Source organism: Crocodylus siamensis, chromosome 1 (genome assembly GCF_052110815.1).
Source record: "Crocodylus siamensis isolate JL-2025a chromosome 1, ASM5211081v1, whole genome shotgun sequence".
NCBI classification, from domain to species: domain Eukaryota; kingdom Metazoa; phylum Chordata; order Crocodylia; family Crocodylidae; genus Crocodylus; species Crocodylus siamensis.
Window position 1 is genome coordinate 113,492,610 of NC_143395.1, and position 19,451 is coordinate 113,512,060.

General features: G+C 44.3%; 1 protein-coding gene across 5 annotated transcripts in view; it reads left to right on the plus strand.

The window, feature by feature from the left end:
* UTRN (utrophin) overlaps positions 1-19,451 on the plus strand; it is a 553,135-nt gene that overhangs the window by 449,882 nt on the left and 83,802 nt on the right. For all 5 annotated transcript variants that reach the window (XM_090040990.1, XM_090040992.1, XM_090040993.1 and 2 more), the window contains 2 exons: positions 8,510-8,571; positions 9,839-9,913. In XM_090040990.1, coding sequence (XP_089897116.1) covers positions 8,510-8,571; positions 9,839-9,913 — 137 coding nt within the window. The remainder of the gene's footprint in view (positions 1-8,509; positions 8,572-9,838; positions 9,914-19,451) is intronic.

The window sequence follows — 19,451 nt, forward strand, 5'->3', positions numbered from 1 at the left end:
TTAAAATATGTTACTGTTAATGTTTGCTTTTAGTATATAATTTGTTTTGGGTTTTTTCTGGTTCCAAGATGGCAAACCCCCTTCCCAAAAGGAGTACTTATGGGGCAAGGGGAGGGACTTCCAGTGGCAAAAGTCAGGAGTTAGGGGCAGGATTACCAGTCCCAAGATAGCCAAGGGGTAGGGCAGCTGTCAACAGGTGGGGCTATCCTTGCTGCCCTGGACAGCTCATCAGAACTCATTAAGTGGTCCTACAGCCAAAATAATTGCCTGCCCCTGGGATAGCTGAAGTCTCCCATTATTTTATTGCTTGTTCCATTTTAGCAGCTTCTCTAATCTCCCTGAGCATTTCATAAATACCTTCAGCTTCCTGATCAGGGGGTTGGTAGTCACTCAGGTATGGAATTTCTACCCACAGGGATTCTATGATAGTTTTCTTTTCAGGTAAGATTTTTATGCTGTTACTGTCTCTACTGTCCTGAACGTACTATGCCACTTCTCCACCTGCACATCCTACTCTGTCATTCCTAAATAGTTTGCACCTGTTAGGACAGTATTCCCTTGATTATCATCCTTCTGCCAAGTGTGTGAGATGTCTATGATGCTGAAATCACTATGAGCAGAAGCAATTACATGCAATTTTTTTCTAAATCCAAGATGCACATGATTTTTTGAAACATGCCATTCATTAATTCAGTTCATTAATACAAGACCAATCATGTCTTGTTTGTGCACTTTAAATGGTTATAAATAAAACTGTAGAGAATAACGTGTTTGTTACAACCTTATCAATTTTATTTGTTTGTTTTACTCTATACAGAATACATAAATCTCTTTATTCTCAGATACTGATATGCTTGGTCAAATGTTTGTCATAAACATTCTTCCTGTTTGAATATTATACTGTGTTTTGTGTCAATAACTTTTGGTGAAGAATACAGCATACTTTTGGGTAATAAATGAGCTTTGTGAGACCAACAGAAAAAAGCACTCAATATCAAAAGAACTCCTCTGTGATACAGTCAGTGAAACCATACCATGCTTTCTTACTTCACTGGTGACGAGGAACCTATCACATAGCTTGCCTTTGTGACATCTATTGGCATTGCTACCCTACAGATTTACTTACCCTATTTACTCAAATGCAAAATGAAGTTTTTTTCTCCAGTCAGCATGGCAGGAAAAGCCCCTGGGCTTATGTTCACATACATGGAAAACTCATTAAATACGTTGTCTGTCATCAAGTTGCTGACAAATTGCTCAGTAATGGAAACCACCTATGAAGTTTAAATGCAGCCAGTAGGCCTGTGCAAGCAGCTAGTATTCACTTCGGATTTGGAGTCAGTTGATTCGGGGGAGAGTGATTCGATTCAGTGATTCAGATCACTGTCCTGATTCGATTTTGCTGAATCACTGAATCAGTGAGGCCCATCCCCAGCCTGGCATTGGTTGCCCTGCTCACCCCAACTCCCAGCACTTGGAAACCCACTCACCTTGGATTAATGGGGTGCTGCTGGGTTGGGGGGGGGGCATCCCCGCTCTGCATGGGCCTCCTGACCCCCCTGGCTGCCCTGCCCACACCAGCTCTGGTCCTTTAAGGAAAAAAAACTGAGAAAGACCATAGACTCACCATTTCTGCTGGGTGGGGGGTGATCCCTGCTCCCCCACACCATGTGGGGGGGCTCTGCATGAGACCTTATTCCTGCCCTGACCCTCATCCCCTGCACACAGGGAGCGGTGTCTGGGCTGCAGGTTATAGCTGTTCCCCTGTCCAGCACAGCCTCATACCACCCAGCAAATGCACCTGCCCCTCCATGCCCTGCCTGCCCACAGGGCTTCGGGTGGGCTGGAGCAGTCCCCTGCCCTTCAAGTCCAGGGTTCCCTCTGGCACACTCAGCCTGCCTCTCCCCTGGGGGCCTTCTCACTCATAGGGGAAACCATAGGAGTCTCTCCCTGGTCCTGCATCCCCCTCTCCTCCTGTGCTCACCCAGCCACACAGGGGCTTGTAGCAGGGTCTTCCCAGGCTTGGAGTCTCCTGACAGGCAGATGCTGTGTTGTGTCTGCCCTGGTAGGGCTCCAAGGGGGATGAAAGGAAGAAAGAATCCGCTGTTTCTCTCCAGTGCAGCCTCTAGCTGCCACCTCTGCAGGGCTCTGACAGGGGCTCTCTGAGGGATGGCCATGGTGAGGTCCTTTTCCTGGCCTCCAGCCTGTCTTAATTCCCCTCTCTCTTCACTTTGTTCTCCTCTTCCTGGGAAAAATACTCCCCCTTTCAAACAAGCCCTCTCAGGCAATCCCAGGCCAGGACTTTTCCTGGGCCTTTGCTAATGTTCCTCTCATTCAGACCCCTGCTGGGGTTATATCACTTCTCCCACTTCAAAGAGGGCTACATCCAGAGCAGCTTTACTTGCCCTCAGTAGTGTCTCTACTGGGACAAACCCTCTCACATTGTCCTTCTGCAGGGGCACCTTTTCTATCCCTTGAGGTAAGTACAATTTTAATAATGCTGCTACATAGAGGAAGTGGAAGGTCAGATGACAGGAGCCAGCCACTCAGCTATTAGCGAGCGGGCAAAGAGTCAGGAACTAATGGAGGCTTTAGGCAGGGTTCATTCAACCTCTGGAAACGGAAATGGGCTGTGCTGGTAAGACCAAGGCCACAGCCTTAGACTCAAGGATGCAATCTTTGTGTTGGAGCTTTCATTTTGTTTATACTACAATGGTATAATTTCAGCAAACAAGATCTTTGTTACATTATGCTGTTATAGCTTCTATTATCTTTTGATAAAAGTAGATAGCTTTTCTTCCCCATAGCTTTTATAGCGATATCTAATGAATCAGCTGCTGCTAACTTTGCAAAGGAAAAGAGTGAAAAAAAATAGTTTACTTCTTTCTGTTGAGTTGCCAAATGGGAGCATGTTCATTTAGCATGTAGTGAGAGACTTGAAAGAAGAGTTTTGGCCTGGTAATATTGTTGTGTGATGTTTCATGTTTGAAATAGGCAGTCATTTGTATTTTTAAAATCTTGGATTACTTTGTGTATAATGAAATAGTTTCATTAATAGGGCAAAGTATGGTGTAGTGCAGTAAACAAGCTCCTGAGTGCTCATTTTTCTTTTCAGTGGCAACATTTCAGGTTACAAGAGTGTTGGTTATAGCCATCTTGGTCTAAAGACATAGGCATTCAAGGTTATCTGGGTTAAGTTGTTGTCAGTAGTGTTGGTAGTATGTTACATTAAGACTTTAATTGGGTTTTGGGATCTGTGGCATTGATTTTACAAAAATATCTTAAAATGTCACAAGTGATGTTCAGGTGATACTTATTTTTCTAGGGCTAAGATTCACTGCTGTGAATCCCCTTGAAAATATACAACTTTTCCCTTTGTAAATCTCTTGTTTTTAGTTCTGCAGAGAGAATATCATACTTCTAAGCCACTGGAACAGGACTAACTGATATCTGCTCTGTATCCTTGATCCTTGTAATTTGAGAAAGAAACAGTGCAATATTTGGGGCAATGAAGGAAATATTCTACAAGTGTTTTGTGCTTCTTTGCTAAGGGTGACTGTTCAAATCTGTTCAGAACCTTGGAGAGATCCATTAGCAAGCAGACGAGATCGTTAAAGGCAAATGATAAACTCTTCGTATGAACATCACAAAATACTACCCAGATATTTTTTTCAGTCAGCTCCAGAACACGTAGAAATTTTCCAAATTTTTGAGAAGCAGCATTACTATATTTTCTCTGTTTTCACATCAAGCTGTGATTCTCTGAAGGAAGGCATTCAGACTCTATTTTAAGATAAAAATTATAATGTAGCGTTCTCCATCCCATAATTTGCTAGCATCACTGAATTATCTAAGTTTTGTCTGTGGTGTCCATGTGGAGAAAACTATGACTGTTTGCTAGTTATCCTCTGGTCTCAACAGAATTGTTATAGTTAAGGAAATAAATAGTTCAAGGAGAATGTAAATTTAATTTTACTGTTATTCATTTTGGTTTTCTTGGTTGTCAGGAGCCTATTTCCTGCATATTTCCCTTCCTTGTTTATCAGAAAAGCAGTGGTCCTTACTGCACTAAGATGGACAGCCATAATGAACGTAGTGTGTGTATCAGGACAGGACAGGGATTTATGGTTTGAATACACAGAAAAGGAGTCATCAAAGTGCAGGAAGAAAAGTATTGCTTTACGTGCATTTCCTTGTTATTTGTGCAGGACACTGTTCAGTGTTACTTCCTAAGCACAGTTTTCATTGGCTAATCTATTTATATGAGTTATGCCTCAGTTGTACAAGACCACATCAGACACTAGTGTGCATTTCCCTCTTCAACTCCTATGCCCAGCTATATGGCCTTCAGAAAAAAATGCAGAGAAGAGCCAGCCAGAGAGTATAACTAGGAGCAGCTGGAGAAACAGCCAAAATATAGACCTTTGGCCACTGAGGGAACTCTTTATCATTTTGATCAGGGTTTTCTCTGCTCTGTGCTCCCCAGCCCTCACCCTCTTCCTCCATCTTTATGCCACACTTGCCCATTTTACCCTTTTCCTCCCTGCCCTTTTCCCATCATGAGCAAGCCTGCCACCTCAACCTTCCACAAAAAGTGCTGTGGAACTAGAATGAGGTTTTCTCATTCCACTTGTGTTCTTCCATCACTCAGTGTTTTGCTTGTGCTATAAATGTTCTTGGGCAAAGGACCAGCTGTTCTGTGTTAGCATAGCATCTAGCATAAAGCCAGCCCTCATTCTTGGTTGTCCTTAAGGGTCCATGGCAATAAAGGTGATCATAAATAATGAACCATTGTCATTCTGCGGAAGTGCAGTCAACTGAGAATGTGTTTTTTCAAATCTGTTGACAAAATACTCAGTTATGAGCAAAAAAACAACTGCATATGGGAAAAGTAACCACCCTCTTCCATTCAAAGCTTTGTCAGTCAGAGTTACACGAGATATTTTTGGCCTTTAGTTTTGAAATGTTTGAATATTGTAACTCTACACAGAAAAGATGGATCTCATTTCATAAAGCTGCATTATAAAGCAAATCAACAGGAAGCAGTTTTTCTTTCTTGCCTTCTATTTTGGACTCATAGAATGATTCCTTTGACTGACATTCTTATTTGTTGCATGTTAAGCTTACCTGCACATGCATTTATTCTTTCTGTGAAATTCAGTTTGTGTGCACATAAAAAGGCTCAATATATTGTGAAAGTATTATTATCAGACACAATTTTTTAGTGAGAAATAGCAATGTTGAAGTTGGTGCTTTTCTTTTTTCCTTCCTCATTAATAGTAATGACACTCCAGGAAATAGGAACAAATGGAGCAGAAATTGGAAGTGCTCTTTTGGTGGGTAGAAGGTAGTATGGGGTTCAGCGAGGACCATCTCTGCTGACCTAACCACATCAGACCCGGAACTGAGAAGGGGAGAGCCTCCCCACCTCCACTCTAAAGGTATTAGGACAGTAGTGTGCATTTCCCTCTCCCACCTCCTACCCCAAATTATGTGGCCTTAGGAAAAAATTGCAGAGAAGAGCCAGCCAGACAATCTAGCTAAAAGGAACAGTTGCAAAAACAGCCAAAATACAGACCTTTGTCCACTGAGAGACCTCTCTACAATTTTGAGCAGGGTTTTCTCTGCTGTGTGCTCCCCTCTCCTTATTCTCTCCCTCCATCTTCATCTCATTTTCATGCCACACTTGCCCATTTTACCCTTTTCTTCCCTGTCTTGCTTTGCTACCCTCCCATCACTTCCTATTTCATTTTTCCCATCATAAGCAAGCTTCCCACAAAAAATGTGGGATTCATGGCATTAAACATGATCAGTATCAGTGAACCATTGTAACTGTGGAAATGCAGTCAATTATTGAAATTGAGAACATGCTGTTTCAAATGTGTTGACAAAAAACTCAGTTATAAGCAAAAAATAACTATACAGGAGAAATAACCAGCCTCTTCCATTTATAAAGCTGTGTCACTCAAAGCTGTATTCAACTTTTTTGGCGTTTAGTTTTGAAATGTTTCAATACACTCTAAAGAAGTGCAGTTTTACATGTCATAAATTTCCCAAAAAAGTTATTCTTAGTGAAATTTACAATCCGAATTTCAGACCTACAAAGGCAATGTACAGACATTCACTTCTCCTGGAAGAGTTGTTTCTCTCCCGGAAGAAACCACAAGGGCACAAATGTTCAGGATTTCTCTACCAAAGCAAAAATGGCCACTCCAAGAGAAAAAATAACCTGGGAACAACCAGGTTAAATCACTCCCAAGAGTTAAGCTCTGAGAGAAGCTATAGGACTGTCCTCCAACATCCCAGGGTGCTTTGCTCCTATGCTTTCTCCCAGGGGAACGCCATTTGCTGGACTGCTGCTCCAGCCAAAATCCTACATTGTGCTGCAGGAAGACACAGGCTGACTCTGAGGAGTCTGGGTCAGCCAGTCAGGGCTACCCTGTACACTGCTGCTCTCTGTCCTTGGGCAGATCGAAATGTGTGCACAGAGGCCCCATGGCTGCAAGCTCTCTGTTCTTCAAGGGCTCTGAATTAAAATATTTGTTTAGCTGTCTCTGGGTTTATTCCTTACCAGGAAAACAAACTTTGGAGAATACTCCCAGATAATTTAGAGTGACCTAGAGAAATTGGAGGATTGGACCAAAAGAAATCTCATGAAGTTTAATAAGGACAAGTAAAAAGTCTTGCACTTATGAATGAACAATCCCATGAACCCATGCAAGCTGGGGACTAACTGGCTAAGCAGCAATTCAGAAAAGGACCTGGGTGTTACAGTGGACAATAAGATTAATGTAAGCTAAGTCCCTGTTGGGAAAACGCCTAACAGCACACTAGGCTACATTAGTAGGAGAGTTGCCAGCAGATCAAGGGAAGTGATTATTCCCCTCTATTTGGCACTGGTGAGACCACATCTGAAGTGCTGTGTCCAGTTTTGGACCCCCCACTACAGAAAGGATATAGACAAATTGGAGAGAGTCCAGTGGAGGGCAATGAAAATAGGGGGATAGGGCATATGACTTATGAGGAGATGCTGAGGGAACTGGATTTATTTAGTCTGGAGAGGAGAAGATTGAGGGGGGATTTAATTTTAGCCTCCAACTGTCTGAAGGGTGGTTCCAAAGGGGATGGAGTTTGACTGTGCTCATTGGTAGCAGATAACAGAATAAGGAACAATGGTCTTAGAAACGGTTGTAGCTTGCTTGTAAATTTAGGTTAGATACTAGGACAGACTTTCTCCCTAGGAGCGTAGTAAAGCACTTGAACAGGTTACCCAGGGAGGTTGTGGAATCTCCATCCTTAAAAGCTTTGAAAACCCAGCTAAACAGAGCTCTGGCTGGGATGATTTAGTTGGGAATGGCCCTAGTTTGAGCAGGGGGTTGGACTAGATGACCTTCTGAGGTTTCTTTTAGCCCTAATTTTCTATGGTTCTATGAAAATAAAAAATAACTTGTGTCATCAAAGTACAGCAAGCAAAGCACCTTAAAAACAGATTGTTCCAAAAATAAATACACACTATTCATAATAGTTATTTTGTATATTTTATAGTGACCATTTTACTTATTCTTATTTACATTTATGGACTTTCAAATTTAAATAAAAACAAAGATTATAAGAAAGAACATGATTTTTGTGCTTCAGTAAGTATTTGGTAATCTGGGATCATTTCGTGTTTCAGTATTACTCTGTTAATTCTTTGTAGAGATGTGAAATTTTCAGTTTTAATCTCTAGTATAATCATTTGTAATTAATCTAATTCAAATTATACAAAGTTTTGCGTGTCAAGAATATATGATCGTTTCAACATTCTTAAGTTAATATAGAGAAATATGACTAATACAAGAGAAAAAAATGAGATTTTAGCGGGCATCAGGTAAGCTGCATTTTAACCACATGGCTGCATACATGAAATCTTGATGGATTAAACCAGAGATGTTAAATGGTGGATTAAATAGCTGTACTTATTATATCATCTTCTGCTGAGAGCATAAATGCACAGAGTCATTTATCCTATGATAGTAAATACTTACAGGTTTAAGAGTTTGAAAGGTGATTTAGCACTTCATTAAATATGTTACAGAAAAGTCATAAAATCAGAGAAAAACCATGTCACATATCCTGATATTTACTAATTTTAAATACATACTTAAACCTAAAATAAAAATCTTTCAAATTTTACAAATTTGTTGCCATTAGTAGGGAATTTTACAACTTTACCCTATCTGCCTTTCACTGAGCTTCAGAATCTGAATGGAGCCAATATGGTAAGAGAAAACTGACAGAAGCAGGGGTTAAAAGGGATCAGAAACAGGAAGCTAAATAAAGGAAGGGAGGTCATGTTGGTTATCTTGTGATCAAAAACATCAAGGAATTGGATGACTCAGACTTTGTATGTTGATATGAGCTAGCAGGGTTTCATTCTCGCTCCTGCATATAGTCATATTTGTATATGTGTGTGCATTGGAACGGTTTCTTTCCTATCTGAAGCTCTGCTTGTCTCTCTGTCTTATAGTCATCAGACACAGACGACTTGTTGGGATCATCCTAAAATGACTGAACTCTTCCAGTCCCTAGGTGAGTGCTCTTCTTGACATGAAGGATTTTATGGAGTTTGTCTTAATAGGATAAATAAAATGCCCAATTTCTGTTGAATGAAAGTTCCTGAGTTTTCAGGTACTTGTTTATCTAATCCAGGGATGGCCAGCCTGCAACATGTGTGCCATAAGCACCCTCTGTGTGTGGCATGTAGTGGATCAAGGGAGGGGACAGGCAGCATAGTGGGAGATGGTACAGAAAGCAGAATAGCAGATTGATCATGGAGAACAGGGCAGAGCAGGAGGCAGAGCAGCAAATGAGATAGCAGAAGGGGATAGGAGTGGCACTTAGGAGAATGCAGGGTATTGCACTGATTTGTGATGTGTGCGCCAAAAAGTTTGGCCCCCACTGTTCTAAGCATTCCCTCCTATGTGGTTGAATATTTAGTGCCAAGAAATGTGTTGTCTTTGTCTGTCTATGTTGTTTTTCAACAAATAGGTTTAATTGACTAGAATTAATGTTACACTTTTATGTAGTATGTTATTTTATTTCAGTTCTGTTGTAATCAGGGACACAAAACCCTGTGTTTTCATTGTCTCAGAGCCTGATAACTAGTAATGAAAGCCTGTTTCATGTATTAGGAAAGCGCTGGATTGACAGTATACCTGTATAAGCATCTGCATTTGATGCAGAATGTCCCCTCAGGCATGCAAGGATAAAATACTATTAACAAAGAAAAGATACTATTATCCTTAACAGTTTGTAAAATTGAAAATTGATATTGGGTTCCCCCTCTACCTGTTTATATACTGATGTTCCCATCTTTGAGGTGTTAACAATGATTGACATTATGGAAATAATATTAGATAACATGACGTTATGGAAATGTTGGCTTTAGAAGACTCAGGTTAAACTTCAGCACTGCATTACTATGATCTTGGTTGCATCCATCACCCATCCTTCATCTGTACTTTCTTTGTGAGATAGCTCTAGGCCTCATGCTTCTCTGGAAAACACCATAGTGCATGTATGTCAGTGTAATGATGCCTGAATTTCTGGTGTGCCTGTCCCAGTGACATCAGAAGGAGTCTCAGTTGACTACCAGATAATTTAAACTAGGTCCTAACTTCAGTGCCTTGGGCTTCAGTGTTCTATTTTCTCCTCTTCTGCTAACCCTTATTTTTAATGTGAAATTAAGACCAAGCTTTTGTTTGAATATATGTCAAAATAATCTTACAGACTGGCTTTATTTTCCTTGCTATTGATCCTTCTTTAAAAACAGCTAACATTTTTCTGTGTATTCTAGCTGATTTGAACAACGTACGCTTTTCTGCATACCGTACAGCTATCAAAATCCGAAGATTGCAAAAGGCATTATGTTGTAAGTTTATCCTTCAGAACTAATTAATCACTCTGTACACTACTTGCAGAAAGGAGGGTGGGCCCAGTACTAGAGCCACTACTGGTAAACAAGAGGTCAGAAGTCTTCTTGACAGTTTGTCATTCACACCATAAAATGACAGCATTAATTGTCTGTGGTATATGTCACTGCTGTGAATTAAATATGGGTATTGAAAGGAAAGGAAGGACAGTTTGGTGAAATGAGATAAGTTGACTTGGCATCTCCCTTGATTTATATATTTGAAAGCAACATGAAAATAAATACTTAACTTGTGCAACAATATCTTGGCCCAGGATAAATCAATACTGTGTAGTAGCAAATGAGCCTTTCTGTGATCCTGAACCAGAATACACCAAGACCAAAAGGGTGTTCATCTTTATTGAGAGAAAATAAAACCTCCCTGTTGCAGTGTTCTCCACTTAGAGATTTAGTCTTTATACGAAAACATTGGCCTGTATGGGAAAGGACTCTTTCCATGTTAGCTTTGGGCACAGCTGACTTTAATTTGTCCAAAGTTTAGAAAGGGGTGAAGATATTCAGGTCTGTGCTTGGCGTAGGTGAGAAGTCTGCAACATTTTGGAGCTGGGGGGGAGGGGAAGGGGGTGGACTTTAATAGAACTTGGTTCTGAGCACAGGCTGCTTCCAACCAAGCCCATACTTCCATGATCACACCGGAGGCATTCACTTTTCTAGCCTTGGGTTCTTAAAAAACTACAGGGACGGAGATGCCACAACCTCACAACATGATCTCTGCAAAAAAAGAAACATACACAGCATCAGTAAGATAGTTAAAACAGTTTGAAAACATTACAGTTTTCCATTGGTTGAAGGCTTGCACTTAAAATAGATTAGGTTAGCCATACTCAGGGCTTTCCTCAGTGATGTTAAGCTCCCACAGAGTGGCATCTGGGAGCATTGCTTCTGTTATCCTCTGCTTGCTTAGGAAACTTCATCCCCATCTTGTTAGACAATGTTTTTATCTTGATTGTCAGTTCTGGCTGGATCTCAGCAATGCTGAATGTTTGAATGTGATGCTTGTAGCACTATAAAAATGCCATCTAGTATGGAAGGCTGCAGTATATCTCTTCAGCAACACAGGTTACCATGGGCCTCTCAAGCATCCCCTCATGTAGCATTTTAAATCAAGGCCAGGATCTTGACCTTGAAAAACCTCCATAACTTGGTCTTAGGATAGCCAAAGGATCATCTAAAACTCCTAGATGAAAGCCATGGTTAACTATTATGCTTCTCTGGCACAATGGATGGTTCTGAGGCTGGAATGAATCCTGCCAGTTTCTAGGGATCACCACAGCCTTAACTTTTTTTGAAGTGAAAGTACTGCTTATTTGACCTTGTTTTCTCAGGTACAAATATATAGCAACAGACTATATATATTAAAAAATAAAAACCCAAATCAAGCCAAAACAAGACATTTTTCTGTACCTGATTCTCCTAGAACACGAAGGGACAAATTGCACACAACTGGTTTCCTTGCTTAGTGAGCTGCTGGAATGCACTCTGATGTTACAGAGATGAGCAGTATGTAAGAAGTTGTGCAGAACAGAATGAAACTTAATTCAGATTACTTTTAACAAGCAACAAGAAAGAATAGTGTCTCCTTCCAAATCTTGAAAAATGGAGAGATGCAGTAACAGCAGTATATAGCCCTTTTTCATCCGCAGACCTCGGAGTGCTTTGCTAATCATTAAAGTATTATCATCAAGTATTATGATGGGGAAACAAACCATGAGAAGTGAAGCGACTTGTCTGAGGTCACCCATCAGACCAGACCAGAATGAGAACTCTTGTATCACAGTTCATTGTGCTGTTTAGTAGTCGATAGAGTGTCTCATGAGTGAAGACTGAAAATCTCCCTTGTTTCTGCCTGACATCTGAAGAGATTTGTTATCTTAATTGTACATGCATATTAGATAATGAGTTCAGTTCATTTAAGGTATTAAGAACACAGGAAGGGGACAGATAGCTTAGAAAGACGCTGCTTTTTAAAACCATGAAACAAAGCATCGTAAAATAGTTCAGTTTCCAACCCCCGTTTTTTGTCTCTTTCACTGAAACTCCTTACTCAATGGTGTGATTTTATAGAGGCCTGAAAAAAATATAATAAACATTGTTCTTTCTGTCATTGCCTGCTTACAGATGCTCATCTCCTAGCCAAAGGTACAGGACGTAGTTTAATTCCCTGTGGCTATAGCAGTTGGTATTTCTTTTGTACTTATGGGATCGCTGCTCAGATAAACAAAGCACAGCATCTGTAAGCACCCATTATGAAAGTGGGGTTCAAAAAAGCCATACAGAACTGTGCTTTTGGTTTTCTCTTGTGTAGGCAGGAGTGAGAAATGAGTCTGCTGTGCTTCTGACTCACCACTTGAGCCAGCCTATAATTTGAAAAGAAAAAAAATCACTTCTCATAATTTAAATGTGGACTCTTTATTCTAAAGGTGTCTGAATGTAGAATGCTTCAGAAAGGCTTATGTCTGGCTTATGCACAAATGGAAAGAAAGTGTCAAATAGAATCACTAGAAATAGAGGTCATCACAGACTGTACAATGTGACAAATTGCGGTAAGAGCATGTATGACTGAGAGAAGGCCTTTATGGGAAGAAATACAAGGACAAAACTGAAGTGAGAACCTTAGTCCCACTTGTACTTCATAGACTTTGACTTTGAAATGTGAATAGGTAATGTGGCAGTAGTAATATATAATCAGATTAATTAACATTTAAGTTCAGGGATCTCTTGGAATTCAAATTGTACGTTTCTGTTTCTGGTCTGTGGTATCCATGCACAGGGAGAGAGGGGGGTCCTGACAATCTCCACCCCAGAGTGCTGGGAGAATAAGCAAAGGTCATTGCAGGACCCCTGGCATGGCTTTACAAGTATTCATGGTGCTCTGGTGTGGTGCCAGAGGACTGGAAAAGAGCCAATGTGGTTCCCATTTCAAAAAAAGGGAGGAAGGAAGACCCAGGAAACTATAGGCAGTTAGTCTTACCTCAATCCTGGGTAAGCTTTTTGAGAGAATTATCCTGGCGCATGTCCGCGAGGGGCCAGCAGGGGAGATTATGTTTAGGGGCAACCGACACGGGTTATTAGAGGCAGGTCCTGTTGGACCAACCTGGTGGCCTTGTACGACCAGATCACCAAATTCTTAGATGCAAGGATAGCAGTGGACATAGTCTTGGACTTTCGGAAGGCCTTCAACACTGTCTCTCACCCCATTCTCATTAAGAAACTGGGGGACTGTGGTGTCGACACCCACACAGTTAAATGGGTCACCGACTGGCTGGAGGGCCACACCCAGAGAGTGGTGGTGGATGGGTCATTTTTGACCTGGAGGGATGTGGGCAGTGGGGTTCCGCAGGGCTCAGTCCTCGGGCCCGCATTGTTCAACATCTTTATCAGTGACTTGGACGAGGGAGTAAATAGCACCCTGTTCAAATTTGCTGATGATACTAAGATGTGGGGGAATGTGGGCACATCAGAAGGGAGGAATAGGCTGCAATCAGACCTAGACAAGTTACAGGGGTGGGCGGATGAGAATAGAATGGGATTGAACACCAACAAGTGCAAAGTGACGCACCTGGGGAGGAACAACCGGCACCATACCTACAGGCTGGGGAATTCCCTTCTTGTCAGCACGGAGGCAGAAAAGGGTCTTGGAGTTATCATTGACTCCAGGATGAACATGGGCCGGCAGTGTGGGGATGCAGTCAGGAAAGCCAAGCACATCTTGTCATGCATCCACAGATGCATCTCAAGCAGGTCCAAGGAGGTGATCCTCCCCCTCTCTGCGGCACTGGTCAGGCTGCAGCTGGAGTACTGCGTCCAGTTCTGGGTGCTGCACTTCAAGAGGGATGTTGACAGCATGGAGAGGGTCCAGAGGAGGGCCACTCGCATGATCAGGGGACAGCAGGGCAGGCCCTATGAGGAGAGGCTAAGGGACCTGAACCTGTTCAGCCTCCACAAGAGAAGGCTGAGGGGGGATCTGGTGGCCTGTTACAAACTAGTCAGAGGGGACCAGCAGGCATTGCAGGAGTCCCTGTTCCCGTGAGCACTACCAGGAGTGACCATAAATAAAAGTCACAAGCTGGCAGAGGGTAAATTTAGTTTAGATTTCAGGAGGCGCTACTTCACAGTCAGGGCGGCTAGGAGCTGGGACCAACTTCCAAGCGAAGTGGTGCTGGCTCCTACCCTGGGGGTCTTTAAGAGGAGGCTAGACATCCACATTGCTGGGGTCATTTGACCCCAGTACTCTTTCCTGCCATGGCAGGGGGTCGGACTCGATGATCTGCTCAGGTCCCTTCCAACTCTAGAAACTATGAAACCCTAATTTTCTGTGATTCTATTCTGGAAAGAGAGGTTTCTTTCTTTTTTTAAGAGCAAACAGGTAGAATAATACTTCTTTGTATTCTGTTCTTTGGGAGGTAGATTTTGATGGATTTATTTTTATCATAAACGGGACAGTTTGTTTCCTACAGCAGTTGCACAGGTACTTGCTTGTTTTGTTTTCTATTATGTGGGGTGCATGAGCTGGGGAAGGAAGCATTTTTTTACTCTGCTTTGTGCAAGAGGAAAGGAGCCTACAGATCCATTCTGTTAGATATAGGGGCCTACCTAATTCATGGGGGATGCCCCCAATTTCATGGTCTGAGAGCAGTGTTGGTCACCATTTTCATGGTGAAGTGCAGCACCCTCTCCCATGCCTCTGATTGGCTGAGGGGCCCTGGAAGTCCCACCCCTCCCTGAAGATTGACAGCTATCCATCTGTCAGTGTCTGAGGAGAGGGGGGACTTCCAGGGCCCTTCAGCCAGTCAGAGGTGTGGGACCCTCCTGCCCCTCCCAAGAGATTGCAGATGGCCATCTGTCAATATCCAGAGAGGGACGGGACTTCTGGGGCCCTCTGCATAGGAAAGGCCCACCATGCTCTGCCACAAAGATGTTCCTCCCTTTCCCCCCTCCCCCTCCCCCATGCTTCAGGATGCCAGGGCTTCCCACCTCTGTTTTCAGCTCCTTTCCCCATCTCCTCCCTATCCAGTTGCTGTTCGCTTTAGCTTTTTCGCAGGAACCAGGCTTTTTCATGGGGGACCTAAAAAATTTGCGATTTCCACAAAAATTGCAAATTTGGTAGGTCCTTAGTTATATACTAAAAGTACTTAGTTATATCCTTAGAGTACTATGAAAAGGCCTCACTTTGGTATTGGGACTCACCGTGCTAGGATATAAATATGTATTGATTCTGGCTTGTGCAATTTTCTTATTCTTGTATGATTCACTGGAACTCGAATCAGGGAAATTTTGTTACTGATAACAAAAGATAAAATATACCAGAAGGGGGAAGGAGAATCCTTTTTCAACCAGACTTGTGTCACGGGGCCCCTGCAGGTGATTTTAAATTAAACCGCGTTTGTAAGAATTCTAGCTCTAACAAAGGGTGACGAACACTGGAGCTGACTGCGCTTCCAGAATGCGTGGTAACGTCCTTCCTCTAGCCTGGCTTTTGTGTGGGCTGTTGTCATTCACAAGATCACTACTTCACAGGCATGCTTACTACAAGACCACAACAACTTTGAATTTGCCATTAGCGGCTACATGCTGTCACTTGCTCCTGAGCCAGTTTAGCGCACAAGCTTGAAGCATGCAGAATAGCTCTGCTTCTGTTTATGGCTTTCTTTCAGGAAAGTGTCTATAGTATAGAAAGGAAAGATGTGTGAGCCTCATTCAGTTAATTGGACAATTAACGAGTCAGTCTTTAAGCATGTTCCTGTCATTTGGCAAGGCGCAAACTGGGGCAGTGAAAATTCACTAACATACATTGTATTATGGCCATAAGCCACCATGAGCACTTGAACATGGTTAAACCTTTCCCTATCTGGATACAGGCTGTTGCTTAAAAGCCTTTGGGAAAGGGATTGGCAAGACATTGGCAGTGCCTTTCTATCTCCTGCTCCCTATCTATGACATGGTGTAGGGATTTGATAGAATGCTTTCTGGCTGTGGTGTGTGAGAGAGGGCAGAGTAAACGTTCTTATGAGCCCTTTTAGATGCTTCCTTCCCCCTGCCCTTCCCGCCCCCTTCTAATTCCTAATGTGGAGCTAGGATTTCCTCAACATAGTATTTGTTATACAAGAATAATTTACGGAATTGAGTATTTTGTGTCTGATAATGGAAACAACTTCCTGATGACCTAATAGATCTCAATATAATCAGCCAGATGTGCAGTACAGAATATTGCGAAGCTATGAATTCCTTTTTTGCCACACTCCACAAGCTATCCGTACAGCTCAATAGCACGAACATTGATCACATGTATACTTCATTAACTTATACCTCCATTTTTAAGTGCATTAAATGTGCTGTCCTTTAAGACTGTTCTATTTTTTGTTATATCAGATATCAGGTCAAAAGTGGGACTCTTTCAGTATCTTAAATACTGTTGATTAATTTTCATGAGCATAGTGCTTCAAGTCTTGGAGATTGAAAAATAGTTGCTGTATCTGCTTGCACTGAAGTTTTCAATGTAAAGCCCTTTGTGTTAGGAAAGTCCAACTGCAAGCATCTCTACTTTAAGCCAAAAAAGGTTTGTTTTAATACTGAGGAGGTTTCATTTATCAACACATCAAGTGTAATACTATAGGATTTTAAAGAACACCTGTTGTTGGAATTTTGAGCTCTGACCCATACTTTCACACCCAATGGGTATGAAAGAATGACATGCTCTTAAACAGTCTTGGACTTCATGGGTGCATGTGCATCTTGCAGCATGTCAAACCCCTTTGAGACATGGCAAGATACATGTTTGGGAACAAAAAAGGTTCCCTGTGCTGCATATTTGCAGTGTGGGGGCAAAATTAGACTCCTAGATATCCAGGGGTAAAAAAAAAAATGCACGGTGGAACAGCGGGGCAAGGCACGGGTCAAGACCATGCCTGGAGGCAATCCGGGAGTCGGTCCTCCAGGAGAGATGCTCTGGTTTCTGGCCAGAGCATCTCTGTGGTGCTCCTGCCCCCAGCTCTATCAAGGGTAAGTTAGGTATGTGGAGTGGGTGGTTTATGGGTACGGGTGGGCGTGGTTGGGTGTGAGGACTGGCAGGAGGATGTTGGGAGGCTGTGGGGAGTGGTGGGGGATGTCACGAGTTGTTGGGAGTAGAGGGGGTTGTTGGGGGCTATGGGAAGTGGAGGGGGATGTTAGAGGGTGTGGGGAGCGAGGGAAGAGGATGGCCTGTATGGGTGTGGGTTTGTGGAGGGTCTTGAGCAGGGCCTGCCACATGCCTGCCCCTCTATCCAGCTCCTGTGGCACTGGTGGCAGCAGACAGCGTGGCTGTGACTCTGCTGCAGGTACAGCCGGTGGCGTTGCAGTACTGTGTGGCTAGTGCATGGTGTTGGATGGGCTGGGGCAGGTCCATTCAACGTGTATGGATCCCAGGTCACACAGCGCCGCATTGCTGCCGCCACAGCTCGGCTTGCCCACTGCTGTCAGCACTGCAGCCACTGAGTGGGGTGGGGGCAGGCATGTGACAGCCCCAGAGCTGTCCCTAGGGGTGTGTGGGGCCCGAGGCATATCAGCCCGTGCGGGGCCAGAGCGTGGAGCCAGCAACGCGTGGCAGCCACAGCAGAGCGGTGGTGCATGGTGGCTACAGCAGAGCAGGTGGCATGCAGGGGCTGCAGCAGGGCCTGTACAGCACTGTCTGTGGGGCCCCCCCAAGCACAGGCAGTGGCTCACTAACCCAGCTTTGCACTGGAGTGGGATGCACAGCTCCAGGAGGTGCGGCTCCTGTGCAAACACATGCTAGCTGCGGAGCCTGGGCCAGATTGAGCTGGCGGGGTAAATTTTCCAGGTGTGCCTGAGCCTCATTGAAAACGCACCCCACTGGCCCGACCCAACCCGATCTGGCTCAGGCTTTGCATCTGTTATGCATTTGCACAGGAGCCATGCCTTCTGGAGCCACACGTCCTGCTCCAGTACAAAACTTGGCTAGCAAGCCGCACCGGGCCAGGTCCTGCCATGCACCTCCTCCCTGGAGGCACCCTGGGTTAAGCAGCTCTGCCACCGCAGGCAGGACCTGGCACAGTTTTCAGGCACGGCATGCCAAGCCAAGCCAGGTCTTGGTGGCAGTGGGCCGGCTCACGGTGCCAAGCCAAGCTGGTTCCATGACAGCAAGACCTGGCACAGTGTGTAGGGACTGTGTGTTGCACCAGGCCGGGTCCTGCCAGCACTGGGGCCACTTGCACTGCCAGGCCAGGCCAGTTTCATGGTGCCAGTCCTAGTGCTGGCAGGATGTGGCTCAGCTTAGCATGCTGTCCCTGAGCACCATGCTGGGTCCTGGCACCATGGAACTGGCCTGTCCTGGCAGCACGAGCTGCCCTAAAGCTGGCAGGATTGGGGTCAGTGTGACGCACAGTGTCCACAAGTGGCGCCAGCCCCTGGGTGATGCTGGTGAGGGGTGCCAGTCCCTGACAAGCAGCACAGGCAGCCCCAGCTCTGAGCCTCTCAGGGACATGCTATGGGGGGCTGGCAGCAGCAGGCTATGAGCACCCCACTCCCACTGTTGCTGCAGGGGGTATATTGTGGGCCCTGCGTGGGGGGGCTGTGGCCCTGCAGGGTGCCTGGGAACCTGTGGGGTAGGGGAGGAGGGGCTGTGTTCCTGCAGGTTGGCTAGGACCCTGTTGGGGAGGGACTGTGGCTCTGCAGGGGGGGCAGTCCATGTGCTGTGTGGGTGGACTGCACCCTGTGGGGGCCAGGGGACCCACCCCTCCTGAGCAGCCCCCAACAAGGTACCCCCACAATCCCCCCACAGTTGCCCCACACCTACCCACACACCACCCTGCGTCCCCCTCCACATCCCTTCCTACCCCACTCCTGCAATCCCCCCATCACACACCCAGCATGGGAGAAGAAAACCAAAAGCACACATCAACACATACAGATATTTAGAATTGTTTTTATTATGATGATAGAGACACTGGTAGGCTTCCAAATTGCTTTAACTTTGTAAATACAGCAATAAAGCATTTCCCAACTGATCTCTCTCTCTCTCTCTTCCCCTCCCCCCACCCCACCGTGGGCATTGTGTGTATAGTGGTCTTTTGTTTTAATTGTGGAAGAACATGGATTTTGGGGTGCTTTAAAAAAATGAATTGGGGATGCTGCTGCAGCAGTCCAGCTGGCACAAGCGGGTAGTGTCCAGATACCAGTTGGCCGGGGCCACAGGTGCTGGCCCCAGGCTGTAGCTTCCCCTGTCTGCAGATCCGGGAGGAGCCAGGCAGGGTTATTTTTCCCCAAGTGGCACAATTTGCCGCACACCAAAGTGCATGTCTGGCACATGCGCTGAGGCAAAAAACCTCTGCTCTAATTTGCACCACTTCTATTTGAGCTGCTGCACACACATGTGCCTGCATGTGTGGATGCACCCCATATATGTGTGGTTAAATAGCATTTTCTCACATCACCTCTGTCTTTTCAAACAATAGTTTGGAGATTCTTTGTATTCTTTATGTTCTGA